Source organism: Pseudophryne corroboree, chromosome 5 (genome assembly GCF_028390025.1).
Source record: "Pseudophryne corroboree isolate aPseCor3 chromosome 5, aPseCor3.hap2, whole genome shotgun sequence".
Lineage (NCBI taxonomy): Eukaryota > Metazoa > Chordata > Amphibia > Anura > Myobatrachidae > Pseudophryne > Pseudophryne corroboree.
Genome location: NC_086448.1, coordinates 630,404,978 through 630,417,266, shown reverse-complemented (window position 1 = coordinate 630,417,266; position 12,289 = coordinate 630,404,978). Strand labels below are relative to the sequence as shown.

Below are 12,289 nucleotides of genomic sequence, written 5' to 3'. Positions count from 1 at the left end.
TACCTTGGGTATGAGAGGCAGAGGAGGGAACACATACACTGACTGGTACACCCACTGTGTTACCAGAGCGTCTACAGCTATTGCCTGAGGGTCCCTTGACCTGGCGCAATACTTGTCGAGTTTTATAAACATGTGGAAGACTTCTGGGTGAAGTCCCCACTCTCCCGGGTGGAGGTCGTGTCTGCTGAGGAAGTCTGCTTCCCAGTTGTCCACTCCCGGAATGAATACTGCTGACAGTGCTATCACATGATTTTCCGCCCAGCGAAGAATCCTTGCAGCTTCTGCCATTGCCCTCCTGCTTCTTGTGTCACCCTGTCTGTTTACGTGGGTGACTGCCGTGATGTTGTCCGAATGGATCAACTCCGGGTGACCTTGAAGCAGAGGTCTTGCTGAGCTTAGAGCATTGTAAATGGCCCTTAGCTTCAGGATATTTATGTGAAGTGATGTCTCCAGGCTTGACCATAAGCTCTGGAAATTCCTTCCCTGTGTGACTGCTCCCCAGCCTCGCAGGCTGGCATTCGTGGTCACCAGGACCCAGTCCTGAATGTGCGGCCCTCTAGAAGATGAGCACTCTGCAACCACCACAGGAGAGACACCCTTGTGCTTGGTGACAGGGTTATCCGCTGATGCATCTGAAGATGCGACCCGGACCATTTGTCCAGCAGGTCCCACTGGAAAGTTCTTGCGTGGAATCTGCCGAATGGGATTGCTTCGTAGGAAGCCACCATTTTTCCCAGAACCATTTCATTGATGTACTGAGACTTGGCTCGGTTATAGGAGGTTCCCGACTAGCTCGGATAACTCCCTGACTTTCTCCTCCGGGAGAAACACCTTTTTCTGGACTGTGTCCAGGATCATCCCTAGGAACAGAAGACGAGTCGTCGGAATCAGCTGCGATTTTGGAATATTGAGAATCCAATCGTGCTGCCGCAACACTACCTGAGATAGTGCTACACCGACCTCCAACTGTTCCCTGGATCTTACCCTTATCAGGGAATCGTCCAAGTAAGGGATAACTAAAATTCCCTTCCTTCGAAGGAGTATCATCATTTCGGCCATTACCTTGGTAAAGACCCGGGGTGCCGTGGACCATCCATACGGCAGCGTCTGAAACTGATAGTGACAGTTCTGTACCATAAACCTGAGGTACCCTTGGTGAGAAGGGTAAATTGGGACATGAAGGTAAGCATCCTTGATGTCCCGAGACATCATGTAGTCCCCTTCTTCCAGGTTCGCAATCACTACTATGAGTGACTCAATCTTGAATTTGAACCTCCGTATGTAAGTGTTCAAGATTTTAGATTTAGAATCGCTCTCACCGAGCCGTCCGGCTTCGGTACCACAACAGTGTGGAATAATACCCCGTTCCCTGTTGCAGGAGGGGTACCTTGATTATCACCTGCTGGGAATACAGCTTGTGACTGGCTTCCAAAACTGCCTCCCTGTCAGAAGGAGACATCGGTAAAGCAGACTTTAGGAAACGGCGAGGGGGAGACGTCTCGAATTCCAATTTGTACCCCTGAGATATCACCTGAAGGATCCAGGGGTCTACTTGCGAGTGAGCCCACTGCGCGCTGAAATTCATTGAGACGGGCCCCCACCGTGCCTGATTCTGCTTGTAAAGCCCCAGCGTCATACTGAGGGCTTGGCAGAGGCGGGAGAGGGTTTCTGTTCCTGGGAACTGGCTGATTTCTGCAGCCTTTTTCCTCTCCCTCTGTCACGGGGCAGAAATGAGGAACCTTTTGCCCGCTTGCCCACGAAAAGACTGCGCCTGATAATACGGCGTCTTCTTATGTTGAGAGGCGACCTGGGGTACAAACGTGGATTTCCCAGCTGTTGCCGTGGCCACCAGGTCTGAAAGACCGACCCCAAATAACTCCTCCCCTTAATAAGGCAATACTTCCAAATGCCGTTTGGAATCCGCATCACCTGACCACTGTCGTGTCCATAACCCTCTACTGGCAGAAATGGACAACGCACTTAGACTTGATGCCAGTCGGCAAATATTCCGCTGTGCATCACGCATATATAGAAATGCATCTTTTAAATGCTCTATAGGCAATAATATACTGTCCCTATCTAGGGTATCAATATTTTCAGTCAGGGAATCCGACCACGCCAACCCAGCACTGCACATCCAGGCTGAGGCGATTGCTGGTCGCAGTATAACACCAGTATGTGTGTAAATACATTTTAGGATACCCTCCTGCTTTCTATCAGCAGGATCCTTAAGGGCGGCCATCTCAGGAGAGGGTAGAGCCTTTACAAGCGTGTGAGCGCTTTATCCACCCTAGGGGGTGTTTCCCAACGCACCCTAACCTCTGGCGGGAAAGGATATAATGCCAATAACATTTTAGAAATTATCAGTTGTTATCGGGGGAAACCCACGCATCATCACACACCTCATTTAATTTCTCAGATTCAGGAAAATAAGATTTTACTTACCGATAAATCTATTTCTCATAGTCCGTAGTGGATGCTGGGACTCCGTAAGGACCATGGGGAATAGCGGCTCCGCAGGAGACAGGGCACAAGAATAAAAGCTTTAGGATCAGGTGGTGTGCACTGGCTCCTCCCCCTATGACCCTCCTCCAAGCCTCAGTTAGGATACTGTGCCCGGACGAGCGTACATAATAAGGAAGGATATTGAATCCCGGGTAAGACTCATACCAGCCACACCAATCACACCGTACAACTCGTGATCTGAACCCAGTTAACAGTATGATAACAACGAAAGAGCCTCTGAAAAGATGGCTCACAACAACAATAACCCGATTTTGTTAACAATAACTATGTACAAGTATTGCAGACAATCCACTACGGACTATGAGAAATAGATTTATCGGTAAGTAAAATCTTATTTTCTCTGACGTCCTAGTGGATGCTGGGACTCCGTAAGGACCATGGGGATTATACCAAAGCTCCCAAACGGGCGGGAGAGTGCGGATGACTCTGCAGCACCGAATGAGAGAACTCCAGGTCCTCCTCAGCCAGGGTATCAAATTTGTAGAATTTAGCAAACGTGTTTGCCCCTGACCAAGTAGCTGCTCGGCAAAGTTGTAAAGCCGAGACCCCTCGGGCAGCCGCCCAAGATGAGCCCACCTTCCTTGTGGAATGGGCTTTTACAGATTTAGGCTGTGGCAGGCCTGCCACAGAATGTGCAAGCTGAATTGTACTACAAATCCAACGAGCAATAGTCTGCTTAGAAGCAGGAGCACCCAGCTTGTTGGGTGCATACAGGATAAACAGCGAGTCAGACTTTCTGACTCCAGCCGTCCTGGAAACATATTTTCAGGGCCCTGACAACGTCAAGTAACTTGGAGTCCTCCAAGTCCCTAGTAGCCGCAGGCACCACAATAGGTTGGTTCATGTGAAAAGCAGAAACCACCTTAGGGAGAAATTGAGGACGAGTCCTCAATTCTGCCCTGTCAGAATGAAAAATTAAGTAAGGGCTTTTATATGATAAAGCCGCCAATTCTGACACACGCCTGGCTGAAGCCAGGGCTAACAGCATCGTCACCTTCCATGTGAGATATTTTAAGTCCACAGTGGTGAGTGGTTCAAACCAATGTGACTTAAGGAACCTCAAAACAACATTGAGATCCCAAGGTGCCACTGGAGGCACAAAAGGAGGTTGTATATGCAGTACCCCTTTTACAAATGTCTGAACTTCAGGTACTGAAGCCAGTTCTTTCTGGAAGAAAATCGACAGGGCCGAAATTTGAACCTTAATGGACCCTAATTTTAGGCCCATAGACAGTCCTGTTTGCAGGAAATGGAGGAAACGACCGAGTTGAAATTCCTCTGTAGGGGCCTTCTTGGCCTCACACCACGCAACATATTTTCGCCAAATGCGGTGATAATGTTTTGCGGTTACATCCTTCCTGGCTTTGACCAGGGTAGGGATGACTTCATCTGGAATGCCTTTTTCCTTCAGGATCCGGCGTTCAACCGCCATGCCGTCAAACGCAGCCGCGGTAAGTCTTGGAACAGACAAGGCCCCTGCTGGAGCAGGTCCTTTCTTAGAGGTAGAGGCCACGGGTCTTCCGTGAGCATCTCCTGAAGTTCCGGGTACCAAGTCCTTCTTGGCCAATCCGGAACCACGAGTATCGTTCTTACTCCTCTCCATCTTATGATTCTCAGTACTTTTGGTATGAGAGGCAGAGGAGGGAACACATACACTGACTGGTACACCCACGGTGTCACCAGAGCGTCCACCGCTATTGCCTGAGGGTCCCTTGACCTGGCGCAATATCTGTCTAATTTTTTGTTTAGACGTGACGCCATCATGTCCACCTTTGGTTTTTCCCAACGGTTTACAATCAGGTGGAAGACTTCTGGGTGAAGTCCCCACTCTCCCGGGTGAAGGTCGTGTCTGCTGAGGAAGTCTGCTTCCCAGTTGTCCACTCCCGGAATGAACACTGCTGACAGAGCTATCACATGATTTTCCGCCCAGCGAAGAATCCTTGCAGCCTCTGCCATTGCCCTCCTGCTTCTCGTGCCGCCCTGTCTGTTTACGTGGGCGACTGACGTGATGTTGTCCGATTGGATCAATACCGCCTGACCCTGAAGCAGGGGTTTCGCTTGACTTAGGGCATTGTAAATGGCCCGTAGTTCCAGAATGTTTATATGAAGAGATGTTTCCATGCTTGACCACAAGCCCTGGAAGTTTTTTCCCTGTGTGACTGCTCCCCAGCCTCTCAGGCTTGCATCCGTGGTCACCAGGATCCAATCCTGAATGCCGAATCTGCGGCCCTCTAGAAGATGAGCACTCTGCAACCACCACAGGAGAGACACCCTTGTCTTTGGTGACAGGGTTATCCGCTGCTGCATCTGAAGATGCGAACCGGACCATTTGTCCAGTAGATCCCACTGAAACGTTCTTGCATGGAATCTTCCGAATGGAATTGCTTCGTAAGAAGCCACCATTTTTCCCAGGACCCTCGTGCACTGATGCACTGACACCTGGGCTGGTTTTAGGAGGTTCCTGACTAGCTCGGATAACTCCTTGGCCTTCTCCTCCGGGAGAAAAACCTTCTTCTGGACTGTGTCCAGAATCATTCCTAGGAACAGAAGACGTGTCGTTGGAATCAGCTGCGATTTTGGAATATTTAGGATCCACCCGTGCTGACGTAACACTATCTGAGATAGTGCTACTCCGACTTCTAACTGTTCCCTGGACCTTGCCCTTATCAGGAGATCGTCCAAGTAAGGAATAATTAATACGCCTTTTCTTCGAAGAAGAATCATCATTTCGGCCATTACCTTGGTAAAGACCCGAGGTGCCGTGGACAACCCAAACGGCAGCGTCTGAAACTGATAATGACAGTCTTGTACTACAAACCTGAGATACCCTTGGTGAGAAGGGTAGATTGGGACGTGGAGATAAGCATCTTTGATGTCCAGAGACACCATATAGTCCCCTTCTTCCTGGTTCGCTATCACCGCTCTGAGTGATTTCATCTTGAATTTGAACCTTTTTATGTAAGTGTTCAAGGATTTCAGATTTAAAATTGGTCTCACCGAGCCGTCCGGCTTCGGTACCACAAACAGCGTGGAATAATACCCCTTTCCTTGTTGTAGGAGGGGTACCTTGATTATCACCTGCTGGCAATACAGCTTGTGAATGGCTTCCAGAACTGCCTCCCTGTCGGAGGGAGACTTTGGTAAAGCAGACTTCAGGAACCGACGAGGGGGAAACGCCTCGAATTCCAGTTTGTACCCCTGCGATACTACCTGTAGAATCCAGGGATCCACTTGCGAGTGAGCCCACTGCGCGTTGAAATTCTTGAGACGGGCCCCCACCAAGCCTGAGTCTTGTAAAGCCCCAGCGTCATGCTGAAGACTTGGCAGAAGCAGGGGAAGGCTTCTGATCCTGGGAAGCGGCTGCATGGTGCAGTCTTTTTCCCCTTCCTCTGCCCCGGGGCAGAAAGGAATGGCCTTTTGCTCGCTTGTATTTATGGGAACGAAAGGACTGAGTTTGAAAAGACGGTGTCTTTTTCTGTTGATGTGAAGTGACCTGGGGTAAGAAGGTGGACTTTCCAGCCGTTGCCGTGGCCACCAGGTCCGAAAGACCAGCCCCAAATAACTCCTCCCCTTTATACGGCAATACTTCCATATGTCGTTTGGAATCCGCATCCCCTGACCACTGACGCGTCCATAACGTTCTTCTGGCAGAGATGGACATAGCACTTACTCTTGATGCCAGGGTGCAAATATCCCTCTGTGCATCACGCATATATAGTAATGCATCCTTCAAATGCTCTATAGTTAACAATATATTGTCCCTATCCAGGGTATCAATATTTTCAGTCAGGGAATCCGACCACGCGACTCCAGCACTGCACATCCAGGCTGAAGCGATTGCTGGTCGCAGTATAACACCAGTATGTGTGTATATACTTTTTAGGATATTTTCCAGCCTTCTATCAGCTGGTTCTTTGAGGGTGGCCGTATCAGGAGACGGTAACGCTACTTGTTTAGATAAACGTGTGAGCGCCTTATCTACCCTAGGGGGTGTTTCCCAGCGTGTCCTAACCTCTGATGGGAAAGGAGATAGTGCCAATAATTTATTAGAAATTAGCAGTTTTTTGTCGGGAGAAACCCACGCTTTATCACATACCTCATTCAATTCATCTGACTCAGGAAAAACTATTGGTAGTTTTTTCACCCCCCACATAATACCCTTCTTAGTGGTATTTGTAGTGTCAGAAATGTGCAATGCTTCCTTCATTGCCGTGATCATGTAACGTGTGGCCCTACTGGACATTACGTTCGACTCATCACCGTCGACACTAGACTCCGTATCTGTGTCTGGGTCTGTGTCGACCCACTGAGGTAACGGGCGTTTTAGGGCCCCTGACGGTGTCTGAGACGCCTGGACAGGCACTAATTGATTTGCCGGCTGTCTCATGTCGTCAACAGTTTTTTGCAAAGTGTTGACATTATCACTTAATTGTTTGAACACGATCATCCAGTCAGGTGTCGACTCCCTAGGGGGTGACATCACTAACGCAGGCAATTGCTCCGCCTCCACATCATTTTCCTCCTCATACATGTCGACACACACGTACCGACACACAGCACACACACCGGGAATGCTCTGATAGAGGACAGGACCCCACGAGCCCTTTGGAGAGACAGAGGGAGAGTCTGCCAGCACACACCCAGCGCTATATATATATACAGGGATAACCTTGTTATTCCCTTATAGCTGCTGTTTATATTGTCATTTGCTGCCAATAGTGCCCCCCCTTCTCTTTTTTACCCTGATTCTGAAGCAGGACTGCAGGGGAGAGTCAGGGAGCCGTCCTTCCAGCGGAACTGTGAGGGAAAATGGCGCTTGTGTGCTGAGGAGATAGGCTCCGCCCCTTCACGACGTCCTTATCTCCCGCTTTTTTGTGTAAAAATGGCAGGGGTTAAAATACATCCATATAGCCCAGGAGCTATATGTGATGTATTCTTTTGCCACCTAAGGTATTATCATTTATATTGCGTCTCAGGGCGCTCCCCCCCAAGCGCCCTGCACCCTCAGTGACCGGAGTGTGAAGTGTGCTGAGAGCAATGGCGCACAGCTGCAGTGCTGTGCGCTACCTTAGTCTGAAGACAGGATTGTCTTCTGCCGCCGATTTCACCGGACCTCTTCGTCTCTTCTGGCTCTGTAAGGGGGACGGCGGCGCGGCTCCGGTGACCCATCCAGGCTGTACCTGTGATCGTCCCTATGGAGCTAATGTCCAGTAGCCTAAGAAGCCCAATCCACTCTGCACGCAGGTGAGTTCGCTTCTTCTCCCCTTAGTCCCACGATGCAGTGAGCCTGTTGCCAGCAGGACTCACTGAAAATAAAAAAACCTAAATTAAACTTTTATTCTAAGCAGCTCAGGAGAGCCACCTAGCCTGCACCCTTCTCGTTCGGGCACAAAAATCTAACTGAGGCTTGGAGGAGGGTCATAGGGGGAGGAGCCAGTGCACACCACCTGATCCTAAAGCTTTTATTCTTGTGCCCTGTCTCCTGCGGAGCCGCTATTCCCCATGGTCCTTACGGAGTCCCAGCATCCACTAGGACGTCAGAGAAAACTACAGGTAGTTTTTCCTCACCGAACATAATACCCCTTTTTGGTGGTACTCGTATTATCAGAAATGTGTAAAACATTTTTCATTGCCTCAATCATGTAACGTGTGGCCCTACTGGAAGTCACATTTGTCTCTTCACCGTCGACACTGGAGTCAGTATCCGTGTCGGCGTCTATATCTGCCATCTGAGGTAACGGGCGCTTTAGAGCCCCTGACGGCCTATGAGACGTCTGGACAGGCACAAGCTGAGTAGCCGGCTGTCTCATGTCAACCACTGTCTTTTATACAGAGCTGACACTGTTACGTAATTCCTTCCAACAGTTCATCCACTCAGGTGTCGACCCCCTAGGGGGTGACATCACTATTACAGGCAATCTGCTCCGTCTCCACATCATTTTTCTCCTCATACATGTCGACACAACCGTACCGACACACAGCACACACACAGGGAATGCTCTGATAGGAGGAAAGGACCCCACTAGCCCTTTGGGGAGACAGAGGGAGAGTGCCAGCACACACCAGAGCGCTATATATATATATATACAGGGATAACCTTATATAAGTGTTTTTCCCCTTATAGCTGCTGTATTTTTAATACTGCGCGTAATTAGTGCCCCCCTCTCTTTTTTAACCCTCTCTGTAGTGTAGTGACTGCAGGGGAGAGCCAGGGAGCTTCCCTCCAACGGAGCTGTGAGGGAAAATGGCGCCAGTGTGCTGAGGAGATAGGCTCCGCCCCCTTCTCGGCGGCCTTATCTCCCGTTTTTCTGTGTATTCTGGCAGGGGTTAAATTCATCCATATAGCCCAGGAGCTATATGTGATGCATTTTTATTGCCATCCAAGGTGTTTTTATTGCGTCTCAGGGCGCCCCCCCCCCCCAGCGCCCTGCACCCTCAGTGACCGGAGTGTGAAGTGTGCTGAGAGCAATGGCGCACAGCTGCAGTGCTGTGCGCTACCTTGTTGAAGACAGGACGTCTTCTGCCGCCGATTTTCCGGACCTCTTCTGTCTTCTGGCTCTGTAAGGAGGCCGGCGGCGCGGCTCTGGGACCTATCCATGGCTGGGCCTGTGATCGGTCCCTCTGGAGCTAATGTCCAGTAGCCTAAGAAGCCCAATCCACTCTGCACGCAGGTGAGTTCGCTTCTTCTCCCCTTAGTCCCTCGATGCAGTGAACATAAAAAACCTAAAACTAAACTTTTCACTAAGCAGCTCAGGAGAGCCACCTAGTGTGCACCCTTCTCGTTCGGGCACAAAAATCTAACTGAGGCTTGGAGGAGGGTCATGGGGGGAGGAGCCAGTGCACACCAGGTAGTTCTAAAGCTTTACTTTTGTGCCCAGTCTCCTGCGGAGCCGCTATTCCCCATGGTCCTTACGGAGTCCCCAGCATCCACTAGGACGTCAGAGAAAAGTAGTTTTCTAGTGGCATTTACTTCTGCCAGAAGGGTTGAGGAGTTACCGGCACTACTGAACAAAAACCTCTTTTTTCAAATTATTTGAAAATAAAGTGGTGCTGAGAGCCAATTTAATTTTCCTGCGACAGAAAAAAAAAATGCATATGCTAGGCTTTATGGGAGAAATCACTATGGGTCAGGTTCAAAATATTTAATTGCCTTTGTATTCAGAGTTGGTCAGATACATGCATCCGCACCCACTGTCCTGTATCCGCTTGAGGGGGGTCGCCGTCATCACTATCGGTGTGCATTTACGCCCAGCCCTATTCTTGCTGAAAAATATTATCTACATGCCCATGGAACATTTATCCTATATGCGAGCGCCCAGTTGCACCCACTATGCCATAAGTGGAGATGCGGCTAAATGCCTGACATGCCAGATTCTGAATAGCTTGTAGTTCCAGGGCCGACTGGGGATGTTGCTAGCGATGTCTTGCTGCAGAGTGCAGCATTTCACCTGGTTCCGTCGTTATGTGCATGCCCATCTCTAGTTTGTGAGAAAAGCACTCCATATAGCCACTTAAACAATTATGCAGCATAATGTGTTTTGTTTAATTTTTTTTACTATTCTTTGTAGCCCTCCCTACTGCTTGGCTACATTCTATTGTAAGAACTATAATGGAGTACTGGAGTAAGAAACCACATTATTGAAAAGAAAATGAATAACTAGCGAGTATAATTTGCTGTATTTTTTATTACAGATGTTCCTCACTTAATGACCGAGTTCCATTCCCATGACTAGGGGAGTTAAGTGAGGAGCCGAATACTTAATACAGGTAATAGTTTTTATTTAATCTGAATAAAGAAAAATTCTAAAGGAAACTCCAACTTGATAACTTTGTTTTACTTTGCATAACTCTTACATACTGTACGGCATTACAGAACATCAAAATACAATCAGCAAAAATTATAAAAATGGTTAAAATGCAATTTCCAGCTGGTCAGAGATCTGGTCGGAAGTCCAAGCGGTTGTTAAACAAGTAGGCTATTAAGTGAGGAGCATCTGTATAATAAATAAAGCCTTTTGCTCCGTATTACTGTACGTGTGAGCCTCTTCTATAGTCCCCAGCAGATTATGTTTATATTACTGCTTCCTGAGGTGGGCATTGCTATCTAACCCCCTAACACTCTCTTAGCCTAACCCTCTGGTCACTGCAGAATTTCAACATTTCACTGCATTCTGCAGATGCAGACATGTTCAATAATGACATTGATACTACATCCCAGGCATTAGCAAACTGGGAATGATCAAGCTTTTAAAGCTTCAGAAACATCCTGAACTGTCCTCGCCAAGCAAAACGAAATATCAAAACACCAATCATACAAGAAAATGGGTGACATCTCAAATGATTAGTTGTTGCATTAATAACAACCAGACCTTGCTTAGGTAACAGTGTTCTAATGCATAATGTAAGATCATGACAATCTGTGCTGAGGCTCAAGGATTCGTTTTTATAGAGTACATAAACATTTTACCTGCAGACTAGGATGACAGCCAAAGTCCAATAAGGTTTTAACAACTTGCAAGTGACCTTTGTTTACAGCAATATGGAGCGGAGTCTGTCTACGCTTGTTACGAGCATTTAAATCTGCACCACCTCTGTGTAACACCTCGATCACAGAACCCTCATCACCGAAGGCTGCATGATGGACTGCCCGGTCACCATCTTTATCCTGTGGAAGTAAAGTTTATTGTCAGTAAGCAGAGCAATATGCACTGAAACAAAAATTTACAGATAAGATTAAAAATGTAGTAAATGTAACACATTTTTAAATTAAGCCGCTAAACAGATTTCTTTTTTTTTTTTTAAACAAAGTGTGGCGGGATGTAATGGAGTCTAAGATGCCTTGTAAGGGATTGTCCCTTTTAAAAAATGTCTGAGATCAGCTGGCATTCCGCCCTACGGCGATCTCGGACTCCATTACATACCGCCGATGGATGCCAATTACATTTTTAAACAAAGTTGTCATTTGAAGTAGACAATATGACCGTGCTGCCCTTGTTTTGGCTACTATAAGTTTGCAACAACAGAGTCGGCAGTACATGTACAAACATTACAGCACTGAGGTGCTGTCAGACAGGCTGAACCTTTTACGAAGGGGACTGTCACTGTACTAAACACAGTGGAAAAAAGATGGAGTTTTTACATTCACTATTCAGAACCTATTCTTAAAAAAATGGATTTATGTACTCACTGTACAATACCTTCTTCGCAATCCATCTAGGGACACTGCAGTAATTGACTGCGGGGTAGAGGGCTGGCCAGTATATGCACTAAAATGTTAGGTGAAAGCTCCTCCCACCTCTAACCCATCCCACCTCCATAAGACCTCAGTTTTTGAATAACTAAGCCGAATGGCTAATCAAAGAATAACACAAACCAGAAAACCATAACATGTAGAAATAATAAGACAGGGATGAATCACAGTGTTCCCCAGATAGATTACAAGGAAGGGATTTTACAGTGAGTACAAAGATCCAATATCCTCAGGCATCCAATCTGGGGAACACTGCGGTAACTGACTGTGGGACCTCATAAAGTAAGCCAATCAGCCGCTCTGCCTGGCAAAACAATTAAAATAAATCAAATAAAAACGGGATTTTGGTACTTACCGGTAAATCCATTTCTCAGATTCCACAGGGGACACTGGAGGATCTTTACGGTTGGTTATAGATGGTGGACCAGTGGGAGCCTGGCACTTTAAATTGTTTAGAATAGTGACTGGCTCCTCCACTCTATGCCCCCCACCCCCCTACCAGTTTGAAAACTG

At 47.8% G+C, this 12,289-nt stretch overlaps 1 protein-coding gene across 2 annotated transcripts in view; it reads right to left on the bottom strand.

Moving 5' to 3' along the window:
• MIB1 (MIB E3 ubiquitin protein ligase 1) overlaps positions 1–12,289 on the bottom strand; it is a 216,298-nt gene that overhangs the window by 94,901 nt on the left and 109,108 nt on the right. For both annotated transcript variants that reach the window (XM_063923579.1, XM_063923577.1), the window contains exon 11: positions 10,994–11,191. In XM_063923579.1, coding sequence (XP_063779649.1) covers positions 10,994–11,191 — 198 coding nt within the window. The remainder of the gene's footprint in view (positions 1–10,993; positions 11,192–12,289) is intronic.